Source organism: Sus scrofa, chromosome 6, assembly GCF_054392235.1.
Source record: "Sus scrofa isolate SSC_HxYL_T2T_F1_AM1 chromosome 6, Sscrofa_HxYL_maternal_Yorkshire_Landrace_v2.0, whole genome shotgun sequence".
Classification (NCBI taxonomy): Eukaryota; Metazoa; Chordata; class Mammalia; order Artiodactyla; family Suidae; genus Sus; species Sus scrofa.
In genome coordinates this window covers 163,587,477-163,613,362 of record NC_139388.1, presented here as the reverse complement: position 1 = coordinate 163,613,362, position 25,886 = coordinate 163,587,477, and the positions used below count along the sequence as shown (strand labels likewise).

The following is a 25,886-nucleotide window of genomic DNA, read 5'->3' as shown; positions in this document are numbered from 1 at the left end:
TGCGTGCCGAGAACTTTTCCGGGAAGGGGCCCGGGAGGGTCTTGGCGGGCAGCCCGTTAGCCAAGGCTTAGGACCCCTGGATGGGAGAGTGAACCGATAGGTACTCATGCCTGGAGCGGTTGCAAAACCCTCTGTCGGGAGGAAGAAACAGCTCAGAGGCACTTGGTGGAAGGGGGGCCCTCTGCCCGGCCCTCCTTTCAGGTGCTGGGGCCTCGAGGGGGTCCCATTCCACTTCGGAAGGCTGGGAACGAGGAAGCGCTTCGGACTAGACACCCCGCCTCCCCAGTCTCCCGGGGTGGGGGTGGGGGGCGTGGTACGGCGGCCCCTCGGAGCAGAGAGCGGGGTGAGGGGTCCGCGCGGCGGCTCTGCCTCCCGGGGAAGTGGGGCTCGGCCCAGTCCAGCGCGGGGAGGGGCAGGCCCTCCGCTGCCCGCGCCTGCGGGGACCCTACGCCTGTGTCCAGAAGAGGCCGGCGTCCAGCAGATGCACGCGCGGGGGGGGCGAGGGGGAGGCGGGGAGGAGAAAACCCACAACAAAACTTGCGTCGCCGAGAGCACGGCTCGACTTGAATGGCAGGAGCCCGCGCCCGCGGAGCGCAGAGGCGACTCGGAAGAACGCGGTCTGCTGGCAGGGCGCGGCGCGGCGCCGGAGCGCAGCAGGTACCGGGCACGGGAGGCCGGGTGGGCTGAGGGCCCGGGCCGAGCTGAGGAGCGATCGGACTTCCCGCCTGGTCCGGATCGCCCCAGCGGCTGGCCCGGGCGGGGCCGCGCACCTCGCCCCCTCCGCTGGAGCCTTACACTTGGAGGGCACGGCCGGAGAGCTCTTCCTCCGGGGCGCGCCCCTCCGCGATGCCTACCCGGCAGGGGCCTGTTCTTCGGCCAAAGGCTGGTCCCAGCCCCGGGCCCCTCCTGCTGCGCACATCTGGAAAGAATCTGAGGGCGGATGGTGGGGGGGCGGGTGGAAGGATGCGGGCAGACAGGGAATGTGGGGGGCAGGTGGAACCGGGGAAGGGCGAGGACCCCTGTGCTTGGGGCCTGGGCTCAGCGTATGCCCATGCCTTTCCACGTCAGCTCCTTCCAGCTAGCCCACCCTTCGACCTCTTTACAGACAGAGAAACTGAGGCCTAGAGAGAAGCTGAGATCTGCCCCCGGGACGCGCGCACAGGTGAGGCGGAGCCGCTCGGGGCTGGGCTCCTCGGGCCCATGCCGCGCCCTCGCTGAGCACAGCTCTCAGCCGGCGCCCGGTGTCCGTTTGTCCGTCTCTCCAGCTGCCTCCCTGTTGGGACAGCAGGGCTGAGGAGGGGGCAGGAGGGTGGCCCCGGAGCGCGGGCAGCGAGGCCGGAGCGCTCTGGCGAATGCGGTCGAAGCCCCCCGGTTGCAGGTCCGTGAACCGCCGTGGTGCTAGAATACCTGATGCGCCGTCAGGTGGAAGCGGCGGTGAGCTCCTGATGGCCCTGGGGGCTGGGGCGGGGGGCCGTGGGGCCGTGGGGCGGGAGGCAGCTGCAGCCTGAACTTCAAGAGAGGAGCAGAAAACAAGCGTGCGCTCTCAGGGTCCGGGAGGTACAGAGGGATGTGCGCCGGGCGCTTGCTGGGAGGACCATGCAACCTGACCCCCTGCCGTTCAACTTTGGACTGGCGGGGGAAGGCTAAGCGGTGGTGGACCCAGCTGCAGGAGGCACCACGGAAGCCTCCGCTTTTAGGACTCAGGGCCCAGCCTATTCTCAATTAGAATGCAAGTTAAGAAATGTCAGGTTCACTTGAATGCTTTCATGCAATCTTGTGGGAGCATACTTTGCCCCTTTTATCTGAATCTTGGGACAGGTGTGACTACCAGGTGGCACCTTTAGGCCTGGTAGAGTCGGCCGTAAGGGCTCTGACTGTGATCTGCTTAGAACCCTTGATAGTTCCCTATCATCAGTCCCCTAGCCTAATGGCTGATGCCCCCCAGACGTGCACCTCTGCCCCCTGTTTGTCGGGCCTTAAACCCACCTCCCTCTTCCAGCCTCCGATCGCTGGGCCTCCACTCAGGCCCTGCCCTCTGCCCTGAGTGCCTTTCCTCCCTTTGTTCACCTGGAGAACTCCTCCCCAGCCTTCAACACCCGGCCAAGGCTCTGAGCAGGAGTCAGAAGACACAGATTCTAATCCTGGCCTTGCCTTTAAAGTCCTGATCTGCAAACTGAGGGAATCCGACCAGAAAATAATGGAGATCATTTCCAACCCTGCTTTTCCCAAATATATTCCTTCATTTGGCCAACCTGGCCTGAACACCTGCTCCTTGCCTGGGGAGTCAAAGAAGGCTCAGCTGAGCCTTGAAGGGTGCTGTGGGAGGACTAAGGAACTCCCTAAGCCAGCCCAGGGGGCTGGAGCGGTTTCCTGGAACAGGAACGTTTGAATAGGAGCTTGCTGGGGATGGGGAGCCTCTTTGTGCTTGACTTTCCTCACCTGCAAAGTAGAAAGACCAACTCTTAGTCTTGGGTCTTCTGTTATAGTGAATAAGATGCAGCTATTCAGGGCTCAGCCCAGAGCAGGTGATCAGCGGATCTTTACTGAGTTTAAGTGTGGGAGGAAGGTGGTGCTGGGGGCTGAGGCTCTGCCTCCTGATTCGGATCTCCCTCGCCCTTCCTTCTTCCAGTCCTGCCTTAATCCTCTCCTGCCACTTAAGCCGTTCAGGGCCTTGAGCTTTGGTTCCCCAGGGTTGGGGAGGGGACAGGGGATCCCAGGTACTTCCTCAGTAACAGTAACCCCAAGTATGTTGCACTTTGCTGGGTGCCAGTGTCTGCTGGACATGTCATTGATTTAATCCTCGGGAGGAGCTCCCGTCTCCATTACCTAGACTGGTAAACAGGGGCTCAGAGCAGTGACATGACTCAGCCGGGCTCACACAGCAGTCAGGATCGGAACAACCCGCTGCAGACTCAGCTGCCCCTCTCACCCAGCATTATTATCCCTTGTCTGCACCACTGCACAGCCTCTGGGAGCTCCCCACTGGCCCATCCATAAACCTCTCTGTGCCACACTCTGGCTCTTCAGTGGCTTCTCATCTCTCCTAAGGGTCACTCTCCCTAACCTGGCTTTCAAGTTCTTTCTTGGCCTGGACTGTGGCCACTGCCCACTTGCATCTCTCCCTGTCCCGATCCCCACTGGATGGTCTAGTGAGCTTTGTAGAGGTCACAGGGGCTTTCCTCCTGCCCCTGGGCCTTTACACATGCTGACCCTCTTTTGTCTGATACTTATGCTTCATGGTTAGATAAGGCATCACTTTTCCTGGGAAGTTTTCTTGGCCTCAGGCACAGTTAGGTCTCCTCTGGGCCCCTATGGATTCTAGATTCCCTCTATCATAGCTCCGATGACACTGGGATTATAATACAATTTACGCATAATGTCTAGACCAGCCCTGTCCAATAGAAGCATAAAATGAGCCACAAAAGCAAGCCACGTGTGTAATATACAATTTTTTAGGAGCCACATTAAAAAAAAATGAAACAGGTAACGTTTTAACAATGTATTTAACTCAGTATATCCAAAGTATTATCATGTAGTCACTATAAAAATAAATGAGATATTTGATGAGATATCATTACTACTAATGAGATATTTTACATTCTTTTCTTCGTCTTTTTTTTTGCTATTTCTTGGGCCACTCCCTCGGCATATGGAGGTTCCCAGGCTAGGGGTTGAATCGGAGCTGTAGCCACGGGCCTCCAGCATCGCAGGATCCGAGCCGTGTCCGCAACCTACACTGCTTCTCACAGCAATGCTGGATCGTTAACCCACTGAGCAAGGGCAGGGACCGAACCCGCAACCTCATGGTTCCTAGTCGGATTCGTTAACCACTGCGCCATGACGGGAACTCCCTACATTCTTTTTTGTGTTAAGTATTTGATGCACATCTGCTACATTGGTAGCGTCTCTTAATTTAGAGCAGCTGCATTTCAAGGGCTCCATAGCCACATGTGCGCATGTTGGGCAGTGCAGGTGTGAGAGTCCTAAGGGCAGCAGCCACACCTGGTTGTCTCTCTGGGTCCTCAGTGCCCAGCTATACTTGGCCCAGGGAAGGGCCTCACAGCTTTGTGGTTAAGACCCAGGCTGGGAGCTCAGCTTTGTCCCTTAACAGCTGTGTTACATTGGCGGGTCCCACTGGGCCTCCCTCATCTATAAAGCGGTGGTGATAACATTTTCAATATGGCTTGTGATGTTAATATAAATTAAATCTTTTTACAGCTGCAGTTTGATAGATCTTTACAGATACGAAACTGAAGGTGAGGGAGGGAACGTGGCTGGTCTGGTGAGGGCACGGGTTGCACGGGGAGGATCCGTCTCCTTGGCCTCCCGCCCTGATGGAGCTTAGGGCCTGGGCCTGGGCCCACACTCCGCCTCCCGGAGTCCGATCTGCAGTGGGGTCAGGCAGGCAGGGTGGGGAGACTCTGGTTTAGTGCTGGTGGCTCCAGGGGCTGAAGGCTGCTGAGCTAGCTGGGGGGTTGTGATGTGCCATGGGGATGGTGGTCTGTAGCCTGGCCGAGGGTTCATTTCCCGTTTGGTCAGGGCACAGGGCTGGGCTGCACATGCATCGCTCACTGCTGTTGATGGAGCCCGGGAGCTGTGTATGGGGGGGCTCCCTGGTTCCCCGCCGGGTTCTGGGGCCAGTGGTCTGGGCCCGAGTCTATGCAGGCCTTGCGGACCTACCTCTAAGGATCTAGCAAGTCCAGGGGCCGGTCCTCTTCTCTGTCCTCACAGCTTGCTTTCTGGGGCCTTGTGCACCTTGGGACCCCCTTTATTGGGCCCACCCAGTCTGGTGGGCAGTGGTTATTGTCCCGGGGTCTGCTGCTTCCTGCAGACTGACAGCAGGGCCGTCTCCACTTTACCTGTGTCCCCCGTGCCCAGCACAGGGCTTGGGGCAGATGGGCCTCGCCTTAGAGAGCTGGCTGAGCCAACGAGGGAGGCAAAGCCCCCTCTGAAATACCGCAGCCGCCACAGGGCAGAAGGAATTCACAGGAGGCTAGAATCTGCAAATCCTCTTGGAGGAGGGAGGCCTGGGCCTGGGCCGGAAAAGCAGGATCCGGAGCTCCACAGGGAAGGGGAAGAAGAGAGGGTTCTGGGGCGGCCAGTGGTGTGCTTGGGGTGTGATCAGCGCCCATGATCAGATATCAGTGGTAGAGCTAATTAGCATAAGAGCTAACACGTACTGTCTTTTGTCTTTTTTTCAGGGCCGCTCCCGTGGCATATGGAGGTTCCCAGGCTAGGGGTCTACTCGGAGCTGCAGCTGCCAGCCTACACCACAGCCACAGCAACGCAGGATCCGAGCCGAATCTGTGACCTACACCACAGCCCACGGCAACGCCAGATCCTCAACCCACTGAGCGAGGCCAGGGATCAAACCCGCAACCTCACGGCTCCTAGTCGGATTTGTTTCTGCTGCACCACAACAGGAGCTCCAGAGCTAACATGTACTGATCACTTACTGGGTTGAGTACCTACAACCCAGTGACTCTCGTGTCCCCAGTAGGACAGCTCTGGGACCACCCAATAGATTTGTGAGAAAGGTGAGGTTTCAAAGGTGACAAAACTTGCCCAAAGTCCCACAGCTGATAAGAGCCAGAGCCAAGCTCGCAGCCCTGGCTGTCTAGCCCGGAGCCTGCCTTTGTAACCACACAGCAGTGTCATCAACAAGCTCCCAGTTAACCCAGGCCTCCCAGGCCCGGCATTTCGTCAGACCCTTCTCACCAGCCATGATCCCTGATCTAACGTGGGGAGAGAGGCTCAGACCGCGCAGTGTGTGCCCCTGGCCTGGACGCGTGTCACGTACCTGTGTTCATACTTGCTGCACCAGCAATAGCAGTGCTGCATGGCCTAATGGGTGTCAGGTGCTTTGCATCTGCTGTCTTGTTGGCTCCTCCCAGGACCTCGGAGTGGAGACATATTATCTGCATTGTAAGATGAAGAAACTGAGGTTCAGGAGTTCCCGCTGTGGCGCAGTGGTTAACGAATCTGACTAGGAACCATGAGGTTGCGGGTTCGATCCCTGGCTTTGCTCAGTGTGTTAAGGCTCCAGCGTTGCCATGTGCTGAGGTGTAGGTTGCAGATGCAGCTCGGATCCCGTGTTGCTGTGGCTGTGGCGTGTGCTGGCAGCTGCAGCTCCAATTAGACCCACAGCCTGGGAACCTCCATATGCCACAGGTGTGGCCCTAGAAAAGGCAAAAGGACAAAAAAAAAAAAACAAAACCAACCAGAAAACAAAAAACTGAGGCTCAGCAAGGTCAGAGCCCCCAAGTGGTAGAGGGGGGCTTGAACTGGGGTCTGTGTGATCTCAGAGTCAGTGTCCCTGAGCTACCACCTGTCACATCTTAGCACACCACAGAGATGTTTTTAAGTGAGTCCCTATAAAGAGAACTCCAGGGACCAGCCTGGAGCCAAGCCAGGCCCACAGGCTGCGGGGTGATGGAACTCCAGCATCTCTCTCCATGGCAAGAGGCCGGCCCTCTATGCCTCCTCCCTGCTGCCCCAAGGGACCATGCTGGGGCGTGGTCTTCTGCAGGTGGCAGGGGTCATGTGAGCACGGCAGCCCTTGGGGAGGGCAGCTGAGGGTGTAAACAGCAAGAACAGGGCTTGGGAGGTCGTGGGAGCAGCAGCAGCTCCATCACCAAGGACTGCTCTGGGCCGGCCGCTCAGAGACAGAGACAGAGACTGGCTCCCTGCCCGGTGTGGGCGAAAGACACCAGCCCACATTCATAACCCAAGCCAATGCATGCCAAGTCCTGGGTGTTTGGGGGGAACCAAGGGATGCAGAGCCCTGGGGCATCTCAGAGTTATCCCAGGGGAATATAACGCTGGAGGTGGAGGTGTACAAGCGGGGGGTGGGCGTTCCGGGCAGAAGGAACACGTGCAAAGGCCTGGTGGGAGGATCGACTAAATGCACCTGTGTAAGTGGGGCCGATGAGGGGGCAGGTGGGCGAGGGCGAGCGCCACCACCTGAAGATCCTTGAGGGGCAAGCCAGAGAGCATGGACGCGCCCTGCCCGTGCTGGCCCGCCACGGCCTGTGGAGGAGGGTCAGGGCCTCCCAGCACTGCCGGTGCCAGGTCAGGGAGGGCTCAGCGACGTCTAGGCCAAGCCCTGCAAGTGCCAGTTCTTCCTGGGCCTCCACTTTCCTTTCTGTGAAGTGGGAGTACAGATTCCTGGGGGCCAGGCCTGGGGAGGGTTGTGAGAGGCCTTGCAGACCTGCCTCGGGCCAGGGCCTCCCCTCACCCCAACCCTTCCAGAGGGCAGCCCGGAGGGAGTGGGCTGGCTGCCAGCAGATCAGCTGCCTGCCCAGGACGGGTCCGGGGGGGGCTCTTCCTTGTGGCCTGAAGGTCATGTTATGACTTTTGTGGGCCCCACTGCCTGCTGACTCAGGCCCCTCAACCCCGCCTGCAGGCACCATGGCCCAGAGCAGGGCGCTGCTGCTCCTGCTGCTGTTGCCACCGCAGCTGCCACTGGGACTGGTGCTTGCCGTGAGGGCCCCAGGGTTTGGCCGAAGTGGCACCCACAGCCCAAGCCACGAAGAGAACGAATTCGGGGAGGAGGAGCCGGTGCTGGTCCTGAGCCCCCAGGAGCCAGGGCGCGGCCCAGCCACCATCGACTGCCCCCGAGACTGTGCCTGCTCCCAGGAGGGTGTCGTGGACTGTGGCGGCATTGATCTGCGCGAGTTCCCAGGGGACCTGCCTGAGCACACCAACCACCTGTCCCTGCAGGTGAGGCTGGCTGGCGTGGTGCCAGTGGTCACCAGGGCTGTCCCCATCCTGTGGGTCCCATCCCAGAACCCCCCAGCTGCAGCTCTTGCCCATGGCTCCCTACCCCCAGTGCAGGGCGCTAGGGAGGTCAGACTGGGCTGGCTCCACCCCCCGTGGGACATCCTGGGCCAGAGCCCAGTGACATTATAACCTGCTTTGTTTCATGGGAGGAGTCTGGGCTGAGGCCTTTCGGTAGAGTCAGACGCTGTCTTAACAGACAGAGACCTGCCCAGCAGCTGACCCTCTGGACAGACCGTCAGGACACCTCTAATACTGTTACAGGCCGGGAAAATGAGAGCAAAGGGGACCCCCAGAGTGCCCTGGGGCTCAGGGGACAGAGGCTCCCCCCGCTAAGGCACAGGCTAGGTTTCAGAACCTCGAGAAGTGGGACACAGCATTGCAGATGGGGACTCTGGGAGCGCAGGTGCCCCCATGATCCCCCTCGTGTGGCCCAGTAGCGCTGGGGGAGAGGGCGGGGCTAACTCACCCATCTCAGGGGGAGATCAGGCCCAGAGAAGGCAGGTGACTAGCCCATGATCACACAGCCTGGTGGCTGAGGGGAAAAGGGACACGTGGACGACAGAACTTCTTGTTGGTTCATTCATCACACATCTCCTGTGCACCTGCTCTAGGCCTCTGGTCCTGTGCGGGGCATTGGGCATGGAGGGCGGCCTTGGACATGCCCCGCTCTGGAGGTGCTCACAGTCTGTGGGGGAGGCAGAGGCCTCAACAGGTAGAGATGACAGATAAAGACAGAAGGACTAGTGCAGCGAGGCCAGAGCAGCTCCTAACCCAGCCATGATTCAACCCAGGAAGGCTTCTGGAGGAGGTGGTTCCTAACCTGGGTTTTGAAGCATCCAAGGGGAATGAGGTCCACAGGGCCGAGAAAGGGAACCAAAGTGATTTCTGGCTTGGGGGAGGGGAGAATGGGCTGGGGACACCTGTCACCAAGTGAGGACGTGCAGGGAACAGGTCTGGAGGGGAGAGGGTGTTCCAAGTTTGCACTGCCCGCAGATGCCTGTGTGTGGGTGTGTGTGTGTACACGCATGCTCCTAGCAGGGGGAATCACACCTCTGTCATGGTTCCTGCTGTGTCTGCAACGCCTGCCTCTGGGCCTGGCTCAGAGCCAGTCCCCAGGGTCTGCCCATCCAGGGAAGCGGCCAAAGAGGGACTGGCTCCTGGGACCTGGGCTGAGGGTAGGCACAGGCCTCCATAGGGCCGGCGTCCCGGGCACCCACTCTTGCTGCCTCCTCACCGCCCCCTCCCCCTACGCCCCAGAACAACCAGCTGGAGAAGATCTACCCTGGCGAGCTCTCCCGGCTGCATCGGCTGGAGACGCTGAACCTCCAAAACAACCGCCTGACTTCCCGAGGTGAGGGATCGCCCAGAGTCGGGGCCCCGGAGCCCAGGCGGGGAACTGGGGGAGAGCCCTGCCCTGCAGACCCTGGCCTGTGGAAAAGACCAGGCCTGGGCTGGGCTGGGCTGGCATCGGCCCCGTGGCAGAGGGCTCCCTGTGGTTGCCTAACACAGTGGGGTGTTACTGAGACCTGGGAGTTGGATCAGGGGCAGAGGCTTCAGAGCAGCTCAGACTCCAGGGCCTGATGCATCACATACTCTTTGGTTCACAGAAGGCCTTCAGAATCAAAGAGGCATAGAGTCCTCAAAGTTTAGGAAGTTGTTTTTGTTTTGTTTTGTTTTTTTTCCCCTGATGACCAAAATAGTTTGATTTTCATAGAGAATTTGGAAATGCAGAAAATAAAATGGAACAGGAAAAAGCCATTCATGGGAGCCCCTGTTGTGGCTCAGTAGCTTACAAACCTGACTCGTATCCATGAGGGTGCAGGTTTGATGCCTGGCCTCGCTCAGGGGGTTAAGGATCTGGCGTGGCTGTGGCTGTGGCATAGGCTGGCAGCTGTAGCTTCCATTGGACCCCTAGCCTGGGAACTTCCATATGCCCAAATGCAGCCCTAAAGAAAAGAAAAAAAAGTCATTCATAATTCTGCTACTTGGTGTGAATCACTGCTGACATATTTCTTTCCATTTAAAAAATATACCATACTATATACACCATAAGGTTTACCCAATTTAAAGCTCAATCCTTTTTCTTTGTTTTGTTTTTTTGGTCTTTTTGTCTTTTTAGGGCCACACCCACGGTATATGGAGGTTCCCAGGCTAGGAGTCTAATCCGAGCTGTAGCCGCCGGCCTATACCACAGCAACGCCAGATCTGAGCCTCGTCTGCGACCTACACCACAGCTCACGGCAACGTCAGATCCTTAACCCACTGAACGAGGCCAGGGATCGAACCCGCAACCTCATGGTTCCTAGTTGGATTCGTTTCTGCTGCGCCACGACGGAACTCCTTCTTTGTGTTTTTACTCATAGCTGACCTGATGGTATCCATATAATCCAACTACTGTAACTGCTTTGTTTCCTTCAGGAGTTAGCTCAGCAGCATTTCGCATGTTGCTAAAAACTCTCTGTGGCTGTCATTTACGCAGGGTATTCCGCGGAGGGACGGTTTGTGTAACTGTTTCCTCTCGTTAGATAGTTGGATGAGTCCCAGCATCTGAGGGTCTGGGAGCCCAGAGCCGAGTGTCAGAGGCGGGCTGGGCTCCCAGTGACGGCCCCCTTCTGACACAATGCGTACCAGATGAGATAAGGGTGGGCCAGGTGAGGGGGGAACTCAGAGGCCACCGCCCTGCCCTGCCCTGCTGTGAGGATTGGGTACAAAGAGGACTTCTGACCCTCTGGGACCGCCTCCTTCCTAACAGGTCCTCTGCCCCTGATGACCTGACCTAACTGGGCCTGACCTTGGGCTGACCTTATGGGGGCCCATCCCCGCCCAGGCTGCCCTGAGCATCTCTCAGCAGACGCTTCCCACCTGCTCCTCTGAGCTTGGGCCCTGACAGCCCGGGCGGGGCGCTGGGGGGCTGGGAAGGCACCTGCCCCAGGGAGTGCCTCCCTGTCCTGGCAAGTGGGGTGGGTGCGGGGGCGGTCCGTGCTTGCGTGCTCCCCTGCAGCGTCTCCTTCATCCAGGGCTCTGACCGATGCCTGTCCTTTGAAGGGCTCCCGGAGGAGGCGTTTGAGCATCTGACCAACCTCAATTACCTGTATCTGGCCAATAATAAGGTGAGGGGCCCCCAACAGGGTGGGGTCTCGGGGCCTGAGCTCAGGGAGCTTTTACCACGGCCTTTTCCGTGCTGGTGCTGGGTCCCCTTGCTGCTCAGACACGGCCCAGACCCCACACCTTAACCCGGGGCATCAGGGTGGTCAGATAAGGACAGGGGTCAAGGCCTAGAGCCGCCTGGAGGGGACTGAGAGCACATCCCCATGGGAAGGGAGCCCTTGGAGGGCTTCCTAGAGGAGACAGCATCTGAAGGGCCAGGAAGGGTAACAGGATTTCAGCCAGAGGCCTCAGGGGGAGAGAACTGTGGTAGAAGGGACAGCAGAAAGGCACGCAACCTCAAAATATTTGGCCTGTCCCAGGGCTGTCCCGGCCCTTCTCTTTGAACTCTCAGGGCGGCCCGTCTCCTCCCTCGTCTTTAACACCCGTCTACATCCTGGCCATGTCTCCAGCCTCTCCTTTACTCCTCCTTGACCCCCAAAGATCCACCTGCCTCCCCAACATCTCCCCCAGAAGTTTAATGGAAGTAGAACCCCTGCTTCCCACCATGGCCCCCAAACCCCAGTCCTCCTATTGTCTCCCCGCCTCTGGAGAGCACCTCTCCGACCATCTGCAGCACCACTGGTCAGAGCCACAGATCCAGGAGGGCCTCTCTTACCCACGTCTGGTCCCATCACAGGCCCTCAGCTCCCCCCGCCCGCCAGCACAGGACCCCCCTCCCGCAGCAGGATGTCCCTGCCTCCTCTTTGCCGCCCCATCTCCTCGGAACAGCCAGATCGGCTTTTCAAAATCTTGCCCTGCTTCTGCCTCTGCATCGTCTCCCCTTCCCACGTGACACCCTCCCATGGCTTCACCTTCAGCCCAGGAGACAACCCACACGTGTCCCTAAGGCCCTTGGGCCTGTGTGGTCTGGGCCCACCTGTCCTTCTTTGCAGCAGCCTGATGTGGGATCTCAGTTCCCAAACCAGGGGTGGAACCGAGCTGCAGCAGTGCAAATACTGAATCCTAACCACTAGACCACCAGGGAACTCCCCCATGTCCCTCTCTTAGCTCATCTTCCCACTGGCTCCTTCATAGTCCACCTGAGGCCTGGCAACCCCCCCTCCACAGGGCCTCTGCTCCCTGCCCCTACCGTGTGGGTGCTCTCCCCGCAGATGGCATTCAGGGTGCCATCATGCCTTCAGGGCCACCTCTTCCCTGACCGCCCAACTCAGTGGTTCTGTCATCAGTCTGTCTGAATTCCCTGCAGAGCAGTGATCACTCTCAGAGACTTGTATTCCTTGTTCAGGACGTAAGCGTTCGGTGGTGGGAGAGGCTGGAGCAGGCGACCTCTGTCTTGTTTCCCGGGACAGGTCCAGTGCCCGGGCCTGTGCCTGGAATATTGTTGACTTGGGGAAGACTATTGAATGAATGGAGGGGGGGACACCGGGGGCTGGGTCTGGGGAAGCGTGGGTGCTCACTGTGACGGCACAGAGGCCCAGTGTCTGGGGGATGTGCGAGGAGAGACCAGGAGAAAGGCAGAGCCGGGGACAGGCTGGGCAGTTTTGCATGCCAAGCTCAGAACGCTATGGAGCCATAGAGGCTCTGCTTTTGTGTCATCGGGCAGTGGGGCAGTTTTCCATTTTAGGAAGATGCCTCTGGTTGCCGGAAGGAGACTCGGATGAGGAGCAGGCCATGTGACTCAGCGCCGGCCTCTGACCCTCCACCGGGTCTTGCTACCCCCACTCTTCCCTTTCCAGTTGACCCTGGCACCCCGGTTCCTGCCAAATGCCCTGATCAGTGTGGACTTTGCAGCCAACTATCTCACCAAGATCTATGGGCTCACCTTTGGCCAGAAGCCAAACTTGAGGTCAGAGGTCGGGGGGCGGGCCTGGGTTTAGCCTGGGGAGAGGGGAGGCCCTGAGGCAGAGGCTTCCGGCCCTGAGTGGGGCCCAGGGACCCAGCCAGGCCCTGAAGGAGGGGTGTGCTGGCCCGTGCAGGCAGGATGCCCCACACTCAGGACTGGGGTGACAGATGCCCGGGGGCTGCAGGGGCACAGGATCTTGGAAGGCTGACACCTAAAGGATGAGGAGGAATCGGCCCAGAGAGTGAGGTCTGGGGAAGGGTGGGGTGTTTTCCTCCTTCCCCAGCTCCTGGTGGAAGAAGCATCTTCCCACAGGCAGAGCCGTCCGGGGCTGAGAGCAGCTTTGGGAGGGGTGAGGCCCACAGCGCAGGTGTGGGAGCGGGGCAGGGTGGGGCTGGGGATGGCAAGGTGCTGACAACCTCTGGGGCCGATTCTGTCCATTTCCTAGAGGAGCGCGAGCTGCTGTGTGGCCCCATCCCCCAGGTGAAAAGGCTGGGGCCCAAGAGAGGCCACGCAGCAAGGATGAGCCGCAGTGCCTGCGGATGTCTCTTGTTTCTTGTCTTCTCTCCTTCTGGAATGTCAGCTCCATGAGGGCAGGGGTTCCTTGGTTCTGCACATTGCTGTATCTCCAGGGTCTAGCAGTCCTGGCATGTAGGGGCACTCACTGTATATTTGCTGAGTAAATGAAGGGGCACCCCCCTCTGAGCCAGGACCCTGTGCTGGGCATGGGGGACAAAGAGGTAAAAGGGACAGGCCCTATCTTAAGGCGGTCCCACAGAACTCAGAGTCAGCTGTGTGGGGTTGACAGGGACCCCAGGGCTGCAAGAACCTTGAGGAAGGGTTGGGGTCGGGAAACCCTGTGTCTTCCACTAACACGTGGGTGGGTCCCTGATTCCCCTTGGATATGTGGGGGCTGGATTTGGTAGGATCCCAGGTTCTTGAAATGGGAGGAGGGTGCCCTGGGCCCCAGGCCCTCACCTGGGCAAGGTCCGCCTGGAGGCTCACCAGGTGAGCTGTGCTGGGGCCGGGTGGGTGAGGACCTGCGCCTCCCTGCCCAGGTCCGTCTACCTGCACAACAACAAGCTGGCGGACGCCGGGCTGCCGGACAACATGTTCAACGGCTCCAGCAACGTGGAGATCCTCATCCTGTCCAGCAACTTCCTGCGACACGTGCCCAAGCACCTGCCACCCGCCCTCTACAAGCTGCACCTCAAGGTGGGCGGGAGAGGGCAGGGAGGAGCACTGCCAGAGCTGGGACCCACAGCAGGGGAAGAGCCCAGGCCCACAGGGGGCACAGGAGCAAGGCTGTGGGGTCTGGGCCCAGGCCAGCGGGCCCAGCATCCACTGCGGAGAAGCAGGCAGAAGCCTGGCCGCTTGGCTCTCAGCCCCACGCCGAGTACTTCAGTCCTGGGCCGCCTCCCCATGGCTCCTGCAGACCCCTCTCCACACCTCATTCCCAGTCTCCGCCCTCGCCCTTCCGCTGTCCCTCACGCTCCCCTCCCCACTGTCCCACCTTCTCAGAACAACAAGCTGGAGAAGATCCCGCCCGGTGTCTTCAGTGAGCTGAGCAACCTGCGTGAGCTGTACCTGCAGAATAACTACCTGACTGATGAGGGCCTGGACAATGAGACCTTCTGGTAAGCCCCTACCTGGGCCCTTGTGTGAGCACGGCACCCCTCCCCAGGCCCCCCTGGCCGGGGCCTTGCCCACCTGCCCCTGGCCTGTTCCCCCAGAGAAGAAATGCTGAGGCTTGTGCTTTTGCTAACATTTCTGCCCCCAGGGTAAGGCCTGTTGAAATTCCGATGAGGCAAGGACGTCTTTGCCGAGGCTGGCTTCTTCTGACAGAATAGAAACTCAAGCATCCTTGTTGAAGGAGTCTGTTTTCAGTTTTTAGGATCCAGGGTTGCCGCAAAAGGCCTTAGTTAAGCAATTAGTCTTCAAATAAACTCCGATGTTGTGCCAGAAATCTTTCTACACCAATACATCACTGAATCAAACCACTGAGAGGCTCTGAGGGCCTCCGGTCAGCTAGTGGCAAAGCTGGGATGAATTAGAGGCAGGTCCCCGGCCTCCTCCTTTGGGGATAATGTTGGAAACAAGTGGGAGTTCCCCGTTGTGGCGCAAGGAGATCCACGGCCTCTTGAGGGCACTGGGACGCAGGTTCGATCCCCAGCCCGGCACAGTGGGTTAAGGATCCCGTGTTGCCGCAGCTGCAGCTTAAGTTGCAGTTGCTGCTCGGATCTGCTCCCTGGCCTGGGAACTCCATATGGCGTGGGGCGTCATGGCACCACACAAACAAGAGAGAAAACGTGTGGGCTTCTGCCAACTAGCCTAATAGACTCCTCCCCCCAGGAAGCTCTCCAGCCTGGAGTACCTGGATCTGTCCAGCAACAATCTGTCGCGGGTCCCCGCGGGGCTGCCCCGCAGCCTGGTGCTGCTGCACCTGGAGAAGAACGCCATCCGGTGCGTGGACGCCGACGTGCTGACCCCCATCCGCAGCCTCGAGTACTTGCTGCTGCACAGCAACCAGCTGCGTGCGCAGGGCATCCACCCTCGGGCCTTCCAGGGCCTCAAGCGGTTGCACACGGTGCACCTGTACAATAACGCGCTGGAGCGCGTGCCCAGCGGCCTGCCCCGGCGCGTGCGCACCCTCATGATCCTACACAACCAGATCACCGGCATCGGCCGCGACGACTTCGCCACCACCTATTTCCTGGAGGAGCTCAACCTCAGCTACAACCGCATCACCAGCGCGCAGGTGCACCGCGACGCCTTCCGCAAGCTGCGCCAGTTGCGCTCGCTGGACCTGTCCGGCAACCGGCTGCACACGCTGCCCCCCGGGCTGCCGCGGAACGTGCACGTGCTGAAGATCAAGCGCAACGAGCTGGCCGCTCTGGCGCGCGGGGCGCTGGCCGGGATGGCCCAGCTGCGGGAGCTCTACCTCACCGGCAACAGGCTGCGCAGCCGGGCCCTGGGCCCCCGCGCCTGGGCCGACCTCGCAGGGCTGCAGGTGAGGGGGCGGGGCCGTGCCTTGTGGATGCTGGGGGCGGGGGTGTCGGGGGGTTGCTGGCTGCGGAGCCAGGGCGAGGGGCGGGCAGGAGGGCCAGGCCGTGAGGGAGGTACCCGCTGGGCAGGCTGGGCCTTAGGGTAGGGGGCTGTGCCATGCGGAGGGTCTGGCTGGCTCCGCCAGCAACGGGCATGCAGGGCAGGGTTCCGCTGGCACGGTTAGGCCCAGCTCACCACCCGCAGGGTCTGGCTTAGGATCACTGCGGCCGTAAGTGGAGGTCGTGGCTGCATGTGGAGGTGGGGGATATTGTTCAATTGCGGGGGGCTGCAGGGACAGTTCGGGTGGCATGAGAGAATGGAGCTCCCTTAACTGTGGGCCCAGGAATAGGTGCCTGGGCAAGGCTGGCCTTGGAGGCGGAGAGGGCAGTGTCGCTCCTGTGGCTTCAGTCAGAGACAGGAAAGCCATCTGGTGCTGAGAATTGAGTCTCAGTGGTTCCAGGTGACACCTTCTAACTCAGGGAGAGGCTGCAAGGGAACTGGGATGGAAAACCCGGGAGCATCTCTGCCTTCGCCAGCCCCTCTCTCCCAGGCAGCCTGGGACCTTGCCCTTCCCTTCTTCTCAGGGCTCTGCTCAAATCGCGCCTCCTCCGGCCGTCTTCCTTCACCCCCTGTCACCTTCCTCTGCTGCGTTTGTCTTCATAACGCTCATCCCTTCGCGTTTGCTTGTCTGTTGCCTGCTGCTCCTGCTACAGGACAAGGGGCCAGCCTTTCAGTCTGCTGTGGTCCCTGCCTGGCCCGGGGCCCTCATTGTGAAGGTGCTGGTACATGCTTGTTGTTAGAGAAGTCAGGATGGGGAGCTGAGGGGAAAGCAGGGGAGAGGCCCTGAGGGTGGGGCAGGGAGGCAGAGCAGAATCCCGAGGGTAGAGCCAGGTGGCAGCCTGGGGGGAGGCCGCTGGCCCTGGAGGAGCAGCCGGGGTCTCTCCTCACCCAGACAGCCCTGCCAGACCCCAGGATCCAACCACCTTTGCCTGTCTCTCTTAAGGGGTCTGCTTAAGGGGCCCAACCCCCGTATACTCACCTCCACACCTGTCCCTCCTGCTGCATCTTCTAACGCGCTGGAGGGGGTGACACCCGCCCCGGACGCCGCCCTTGACGTCCCCCTTTCACGCCAACTGCCCCCCCAGTGCCCGTTGTTACTACGCAGCCAACTCTCCCTTCCCAGCTCCCGATTCTCCAGTCCTCTCCATCCCTCCTGCTGGTACCACCAGGTCAAACTACTCCCCTTTCTTGCCTGGACCCCAGCTTCCGGGGCGCTCTCCACTCCTGTATCCACATGCAATCCGAGGATGTCCGGAGCAAAACATGCTGGCCTTACCCTCCCGCCCAGAAGCTTTCCGTGGCTCTCCACTGCCTCTAGAACCCAGACCAGCATCCTTGCCACGGCCTTCAAGGCCTGGTCTGCCTCTGCTCCCAGCTGAGCTTCTTCGTTTCCCAGAGGCACTGGGCTTTGCTCATACTGTCCCCTCTGCTGGAAGCACCTTCTCTGCGCTGGTGACACCACCTCCCTCATTCCTTCCGCAAGCCTGTACCAGGCCCTCGCCAGGTGCAGACACAGCTCAAGAACCAAGGACCCAGAGCAGAACACGACAGAGCCGGGGTCACTACCCTCCTAGAGCTTATAGTAGACCTAGGACTCAGCTCCAAGGTCACCTCCTCCAGGAAGCCACCAATGACGGGCAGGTTAGATGCCTGCCTGGGGGCGTCCAGTAAGGGGGGGGGGTGTCTGATGGAGCAGATTCTTCCTGACTTTGTTGGGTCTTTCTACAAGCAGATGCTCTTGCCGCTTCAGAGCCTCCACCCGTGCTGGCTGTTATCTACTGCCCAGTCCCGAGGCTGGGTCCGGCCCCTCCACTAGGCTCATTGTCAGAGTGTTCCGCCCATTTCCGCTGCCAGCCTGGCATCCTGAGGAGGGGGCAGAGTCTCAGTGGATTCCATGTCCCCAACACCATGGGCCCTGAGGACGTTTGGAATGCATGAGGATATGCTGGGGGCGTGTGGAAGGAACCCAGCAGGGAGCCCTGCTGGGGAGGGGAGGTGACGGGGAGGGGAGGTGACAGGGAGGCTCTCTAAGGTGCCTGAAGCATGTGCTCTCCTTGTTTTTTTTTTTTTTTTTTTTTTTGATTTTTTGCCTTTTCTAGGACTGCTCCCGCAGCATATGGAGGTTCCCAGGCTAAGGGTCAAATCGGAGCTGTAGCCATGGGCACACGCTAGAGCCACAGCAATGCGGGATCCGAGCCACGTCTGTGACCTACACCACAGATCAGGGCAACCTCGGATCCTTAACCCACTGAGCAAGGCCAGGGATCGAACCCGCAACCTCATGGTTCCTAGTTGGATTCGTTAACCACTGCGCCACGATGGGGACTCCAGCATGTGCTCCCCTTGAATCCTTTTTTTAAAATTTAATTTTCTTTGTCTTTTTGCCATTTAATTTTTATTTTATATTGGAGTATACTTGATTAATAATATTGTGTTTCAGGTGTGCAGCAAAGGGATTCAGTTATATATATATATGTATATATACACACACACATATATCCATTATTTTTAGAGTCTTTCCCCATATAGGTTATTATAGACTATCAAGTAGCGTTCCCCGTGCTGGGTCCTGGTGAATTATCTATTTTCTGTAGAGTGGTGTGTACCTGTTAATCCCAAATGCCCAAGTTGTCCCTTCCCCCTTTCCCCCCTTAGTATATAAGTTTGTTTTCTAAGTCTGTTCCCCTTGAATCCTGAGTCTGGATCCTGGCCCCCATTTTCCTGGCCCTGAGCCCCAGCTCGTCAGGGTGAGGAGGGAGCTTAGGGATGAGTGTGAGTGCAGGTGTGTGTGTGTGTGTATGTGGCGGGGGCGAGGAGGATAGGCTGCCAGCCCGAGGGGCAGGCAGTGAGCTGGGCCTGGGCACGTCCAGGTCTCCTGCCTGCTGCAAGTGTGTTCCGTTCCCTGCAAAAACTACCCCCTTTCCCTGGCCACCTGCTTCCTAGACTGTAGACCTGTGGTGACTCTGAGACTGAGCAGCCTAGGACCTGGCTGCCATGCTAGGGTCACCGTGGGCCTTGAACCCTTGCCCCTGTCCCCTGTCCACATGGCTCCTGCGATCTGTGAATGAGCAGCCCCATCCCCACCCTCATCTGACTCCTGTGGAGTAAGATTTAAGGGCTGGAGGACCCCCTGCCTGTCCTTCTGGGATCTTTAGTCAGACGGGGGTGACAGGTGTGTTGAGGAGAGAGGATTTTGACACCCAGACACCTTGGCCTTGAGGTATATCCACTAGAGCAAGGGTTCGGAGTCGGGGCGCTGGCTAGTTCCCATCTGGAAAAGGGGCTGGTTATAGACCCCACCTCGCAGGGTCGTGTGATTTGGATAGGCTCGGGGTTGGTGGGAGCTTTGCAAGCTGGTAGGCGCTTTGACTCCCCCGGTCCCCCTGCAGCTGCTGGACATCGCCGGGAATCAGCTCACCGAGATCCCCGAGGGGCTCCCGCGGTCACTCGAGTACCTGTACCTGCAGAACAACAAGATCAGTGCCGTGCTCGCCAATGCCTTTGACTCCACACCCAACCTCAAAGGGATCTTCCTCAGGTAGGAGGGGTCCCTGGGGCCCTGCGTGAGCCCCTGGGGTCTGCCCAGCTCCAGTGGGATAGTCCGTGCATCCGGGAAGAGCTTTCGGGTAAAGGTCAGTGTTGGAAGCCTGGCTTTGCTGCCGACCAGCTGTGTGATGTTGGGTACATCACGGAATTCCACAGAGCCTCTGCTCAGCACTCAAGGGTGGGGACGTTTCGGGCCAGGCCTGGTGAGGGTCACGTGTTTGTGAAAGGGCTTTGGAAGCTTTAAAAAGCAGTGTGTATGGGTGTCATCAACGGTCCTGGGGCAGAAAGGGGCCACGGAGGGCACCTTCCCAGTTTACAGCTGGGAAGACTGAGGCCCGGAGAGCACAGGTGATTGCTATGGCCACAGCTGACCAGGCTAGGCCTGGGCCTCAGACCCAGGATAGCAGATGTTCAGGTCCTCACTGGGTTCTGGGGGCTTGGAATGATTCAGGGGACCCAGCTCCCCAAGGAGCTGTGGAGCTTCCTAGCAGCGGAGAAAGGGTGCCTCTTCCTGAGAACCCCAGCCCCTCAAGTCAGAGAGGAGGAAACAGACGCGAGAAAAGCAGGGTGTGGGGTCCTGGGCTTTGTGACTCGGGAGGCCTAGGCTGGGTGATGTGGGGGGCAGTGTGACCTGTGCCTCGGTTCCTGTAGGGCACTGAGGGACAGAGACTTGAAGGGGCCTGAGATCAGAACCCAGCCTCCCTCTTCCCAAGCCCAGGGTGGCCTTGCCTGTGTGGCCCTCCATACTCGGGGCCGAGGTGACCCTGGGCTGGCAGCCCAGGAGCCTCAGGCCTTGAGTTTAATGCCAGAGGGCAGCCAGATAAGAGGTAGAGAGCATATATGGGGAAGGCCCTCCCCTTTCTGTACAGGGTCCCCCCTCCCCTCCAGCAGTAGGCGCACTGAGCAGCCTGAGCTCTCGGTGACACACTTTGCCTCCTCTGTGCCTGCCCATGTCGTCCTGGAGGGCCTGTCCCCTCCTCTTTGGTTCTGGGCTGGGTCCGTGTGGGGACAGGTCAGGCTCCTGATGCTGACCCCGCGTGGGTGGCTCGCACAGGTTCAACAAGCTGGCCGTGGGCTCCGTGGTGGACAGCGCCTTCCGGAGGCTGAAGCACCTGCAGGTCTTGGACATAGAAGGCAACTTTGAGTTTGGTGACGTTTCCAAGGACCGGGGCCGGGTGAAGGAGGCTGAGGAGGACGAGGACGAGGACGAGGAGGACGAGGAAAGGCGATAGTGACGGGGCAACTGGATCCGACGTAGGTAGGTGGTCTGTGTGGCCGCTCACCTCACCGGTTTCCTGCTCCTGATCCCAAGCTAGGGTCTTTCTGTCCTTTCTTCACCTTCTGTCCCCTGCGTCGTCATTCATACCAAGTGCGACTCTGTCAGAGCCGTTGATACGCGCGGGCCCTAGATGGAATGTTGGGTGTGACAGCGAGCCTGCGGAAGGCTGGCATGTGTCTGATGGGACATGCGCAGGGCTGGGATGGTGGAAGCAGGAATGGATATGGGGACCTGGGCTGTAATCCAAGCCAGAGATGCTGGGGGTGGGCGGGGAGGATGCAGACAAGCAGGGGGGGCCTGAAAGGAGTTGGGGGGTGCAGACTTAAGGGGCCCAAGTCGTCCTGCTGGACATGGGGCAAGGGAGAAGACAAGATCCCGGTTCTAGCTTGGCATTCCAGTGGGTAATTGTGCCAGGAGGCGCAGATTTGGTGGGGGATGTTGAGTTTGGAGGGTGCTGGGGGAGCTACCCAGGGTGGGCTGGATATGTGGGTCTGGGGCTCAGAAGTGAGGTCTGGGCTAGAGGTGGGGATCCAGGCACCATCAGCCTTGAAACAGTCACTGAGGCCAAGAAGCTTGGGGAGCTCACCTGGGGGCAGTGAGTGAGAGAGGGGGTTGGGGTGGAGAGCAGCGGCAGAACTTGGGACAGAGCATCTAGGGAACGGGGCAGGAGAACTGCAGACAGCCGAGGACACAGGGCGAGTACACATTCATGCAGCACAAGCACCCACACGTGCACACGGGGCACCCACACATGTATCTGTGCCCATGCACACACCTAAACATACACACATGGACAAAGCACACACTCCAACACGCAGCGCACATGTGCACACACAGACACACATGCATGTGCTCCATCACATGTTTATTTATTTATTTATTTATTTTTTGCTTTTTAGGGCCACACCCACAGCATGTGGAAGTTCCCAGGCTAGGGGTTAAATCAGCTGTAGCTGCCAGCCTACACCACAGCCACACCCATGCAGGATCCAAGCCTTGTCTGTGACCTATATACCACAGCTCACGGCAATGCTGGATCCCCGACCCACTGAGTGAAGCCAGGGATCGAACCCGCATCCGCATGGGTACTAGACGGATTTGTCTCCTCTGTGCCACCACGGGAACTCTCCATCGTGTGTTTATAGCTGGACAGATGCACCATTGCACACGTGTGCATGCATGTGAATACATGTGCACATGTCCCCCCAGGCACACATGCCCCTCAGGCACACATGCCTTTGTGTGCACATGTATATAGACACATGCATGTCTACGCACAGGCTTCTCCAGAAGTGGGGGAGAATCAGCTGTGTCAGTGCTGCCGAGACACTGAGGGAGCTGGCATAGCCAAGAACCTACCAGATTTATCTCTGGTGGATATGAGGTCTCCACGTGGGGAGTGGCTTCAGGGGTGAAGAGGGTGGAGAAAATGGCTGGGAAAGAGTGGATCCAGGGAGTGTAGACAACTCTGTCGAGAAGTTTGGCCATGAAGAGACGAGAGAGGGTGGCTGGAAAGGGGACGTGAAGTTCAGGCAGGCCTCTCTTCACCATCTGCCTTTTTTAAGGAATAGAGCTGGTTTGAATGCTAATGGGAGGGGCCAGTATGGAGGGAGGAGCTAAAGATATAAGAGAGGAGGAGTTCCCATCCTGGCTCAGCAGTTAATGAATCCAACTGGGAACCACGAGGTTGCAGGTTCGATCCCTGGCCTCGCTAAGTGGGTTAAGGATCCGGTGTTGCTGTGAGCTGTGGGGTAGGTTGCAGATGAGGCTCGGATCCCGAGTTGCTGTGGCTCTAGTGTAGGCCAGTGGCTATAGCTCCGATTCGACATCTAGCCTGGGAACCTCCATATGCCGCGGGATTGGCCCTAGAAATGGCAAAAAGACCAAAAAAATAATATATATATATATATATATATAAATAAGAGAGGAGAGCTTGGCTGTAGCCATCCCCTTGGAAACAGGAGGAAGGACTGGTTTGGGCAGGAAGGTCAGTGCTTCTTCCACTGAGGTAGGACAGGGGACTGAGGGGCTGCAGGCACATGCAGGTTAGTGGCTTGGTGGCTGGATGTGAAGTCACATCGGCCTGAGCTTCTAGCCTTCTGGTTTCTCTGCAGCAGGAGGGACTCAGCGGACCAGAATGGGTGTGGAGACAATGGACAGAGGGGACCCATCCAGGGCTGGGGTTTGGGCCAGGTGTGTGGGGCAGGAGGGAAAAAGGGACAAGGACATAGGTGAGAGAGTGACTGCTTCACGGGTCCTGGGGGTCAGGCCGGGAAGGGATGGGGGTGCAGCCAGGGGTTGGTCCCCCCGGGGCATGTTGGAGAGTGGGCACGGTGGTGGTGAGTAGCCAGTGGGGAGTCTCAGAGGGAGCCGAGCTGGGGGCCCTGGGGCCAGGGGGCCAGGGTGTGGCCAGAGGAGGGGCTTCTGGGCCTCTGTGAAGACATTGAATTGAAGAGAAGCCCGAGGCGGGTTGAGAATGGCAGAGGGAGCTGAGGAAGGGCTTCAGCTGATGACAGAGAGGGGTGCGTGCTGGGGCGCTCTCCGGGCTCAGAGGGCAGGCCCAGAGCCAGTGTCCTCCCAGGGCCCCTTGTCTGCACACCTTGTCCTCAGGCAGAGCCAGGCATCAGCAGCAGGGCGACTGGCTGTTCAGTGTGACCCTCTCGAGGGTCCCCGCGGGTCCCCAGGAGGAGAGGATCTGCCTCTGCTGGGGACACTGGCCGCCGTCAGGTCTGCTGAGCGGTGCCCTGGGAGAGGCCCCAGGGAAAGGCCAGAGGGACCCAACGGCCCTCCAGTCCCCCCCAGCCCCCCACGAGCACCTCCCAGTGGGTGACCTGCTGGCTCGGGGCTCCCAGGGGCAACTCCCCATCATGCCTGCCGTTGTCTGGCCCTCCCAGAGCCCCCTGGGTCGGGGGGCGTCCCCAGCTCGAATCCATCTCCCCCGGCCCCCCTGACTCTCGCATGTCCTGCAGGACGATGGACCGCTGGAGCCTTTCTGCAGCCCGGGCCTGAGCACGTGAGCCACACTCCGCAAATCGCTCACAGACAAGCCCAGCACAGCCCCTGCTGGCCCCTCCATGCACAGACTGGACCCAGTCTCCCATCCCCACCCCTTCCTGCAGCGCATCCACCAGACACAAACAGACACCACACCGCCCCCACCCTGCACCCACACCCCCTTCACCCTGAGTCCTGCACCCTCGGGGAAGGGTCTGACCTGTCCTGGCACTCATGGGTGCTGCTCCCTGCCCCATGGATATGTGCATGCACGGGCGCGCGCGCGCGCGCACACACACACACACACACACGCACACACATGTCATGTGCAAACAGCCCTTCTTGGCAGAAATGACCACAACGGCTCGCCACCTGCTGGTCCATCTATCTCTCGGGGAAGATGCAGAGTTATTTCCGAGCTCTCTGCAGCCAGGCGCCTGTACCCTCTGGAACTCACAAAAGCTGGCTTTTGTTCCTTTCCCTTCATCTGGGGACAGGAACCTCCAGGACTGCTGCCCTGGCCCATGCGCCCTGCTCCCCACCACTGGGGCAGTCACTCCCCGCCACACCCTGGCCGGCCCCAGGCATGCCTTTGATGGGCAAGCCCCTCCGAGGCCAGAGGGATGGTCTGGGTGTGCTGGGGGCCGCGGGCCTGCCCTAGGTGGAGATGGAGGGGCTGGCCTGAGCAAGAGCCAAGGGCCCAGCTGCACCGATGAGAGACCTTTTTATTCTTTGGGCCTGAGGGGAGTTCTGGGTACCTTTGGGTTTTTTTTAATTCTTTTTTAAGAAAAAAAATGATAAAGAATTCAAAGCTGATTTTTCTTGTTACAGAAAAGCTAATATAAAAGCATTACCCCTGTCTGGCAGCCTGTGGCCGTGTCTGTGTGTGCTTCCTGCCAGGTGTTAGGCTGGTGCCTGGCCGGGTGGGCAGGATCCAAGCACCTCAGTGCCTTCTGGACCAGCAGGAGTCTGGGCAGCGTTCAGTTCTTGAGGCCCACAGAGCGATCACACAGGCTGGGGTCCCCGGATGCAGGGTTTAGTTCCAGGTAAGCCGGCCCGGAGGCACGTGGAGCCCCTCAGCTCAGAGGTTGGATTGGGGAGACCACACTGGGCCTGCGAGCTCACCCTGCAGTCCCTGGGGCTGAGCATTCAAACCAAGCACCTGCCGGCTTTGGGCTGCTCGGGCTCCTGTGTGCTGACTGGGCATCACTGATGGGGTCTGTCCTTCGAGGGTGCTGGAGTGGGAAGAGGGCTGGAAGCAGGCCTGGGAGCTGGAGCAGAGCCCTCTTGGGGGCCCTGGTTTCTGCACACCTGCCCAGCTGGGCCAGAGGGGGACCAGAAAGCAGCAGCCGGCTTAGAGCAGAGAAGAACCTCAGACCGCACAGCTGCCCCACAGTGGATGAGATGCCCGGAAGTGGTGGCCCCTGGCCACTGGAGGTGTGTAAGCATGCACTTGTCAGGCCCAGTAAAGAGCAGCTTCCTGCCTTGTGTGGGGTAGAGCCCATCGCTCAAAGGGCCTTAGAGGTGTGACCCGGGGAAGGGGGCAGTGAGCTAGGCCACACAATGGTGGGAGTGACCACAGCTTGACATCTGACCTCTTGCAGGTGATTAGGCCTTGAGGAAGGAAAGATGCTCTCATGGTGGATTCTACAGCCCCCAGCCCTGCAGTGGGAGGGGGAGCCTGGGGCCCTTCCTGGACCCCTCAGACTATGGCCCTGGAAGGAGGATGCAGCGGGGCAAGTGCCCTCCTGATTCTTTGAGTGACTCCAGAGAGCCCATGCCCTCCCCCAGCTTTGGGGTCTTCGTGGGCTCCACAGTGCCAACCCAAAGCGCGTCCAGAGCAGGCTGTGTGGCCAGGGCTCTTCTCTGTCCCTTACAAGCCTCCTTGAGGCACCGTGGGGCTGAGGCATAGGAGACAGAGAGAGTCTGGAAACTTCTGGGGCACAGCCTCCCCTTAAAGCAAAGCATCCACCAAAGGGAGCCAGGCTGGCTGGGGAAACGTGATTCTTTTGTGGAGACTGAGCTCAGGGCCCTGCCTGCAGAGCCAACGCCCTGGCTGGGGGCTGCCCGCACCGAGGCTGTCCAGATGGGCCCCTGGCCAGCCGGTTGCCTCCTGCACACGATGGCTCAGACAGGCCGGTCCTCACTCTGACCACGCTGTCTGTACACTGACAGCCCAGACAGACCTGTCTACACTCCAGCTACAAGAACAAGGCTGTTTACGTTCTGGCT

At 59.4% G+C, this 25,886-nt stretch overlaps 1 protein-coding gene across 3 annotated transcripts; it reads left to right on the top strand.

Annotated features, from left to right (window-relative positions):
* The first annotated feature begins 532 nt into the window (after positions 1-532).
* On the top strand, positions 533-24,520 carry PODN (podocan). 3 transcript variants are annotated; one of them, XM_013999375.3, is made up of 12 exons: positions 533-657; positions 1,106-1,162; positions 7,406-7,722; positions 9,040-9,133; positions 10,828-10,892; positions 12,627-12,736; positions 13,789-13,945; positions 14,252-14,367; positions 15,083-15,740; positions 19,225-19,373; positions 20,436-20,639; positions 23,630-24,520. In XM_013999375.3, exons 3-11 carry the CDS (start codon positions 7,411-7,413, stop codon positions 20,611-20,613), a joined length of 1,839 nt encoding a protein of 612 aa, XP_013854829.1. In that variant the 5' UTR covers positions 533-657; positions 1,106-1,162; positions 7,406-7,410; the 3' UTR covers positions 20,614-20,639; positions 23,630-24,520. The 3 variants fall into 3 exon arrangements, with proteins under 3 accessions (XP_013854829.1, XP_084821213.1, XP_013854830.1); XM_084965087.1 differs by having other exon boundaries at positions 1,069-1,162; XM_013999376.3 differs by lacking the exon at positions 1,106-1,162.
* The last annotated feature ends 1,366 nt before the right edge of the window (positions 24,521-25,886 follow it).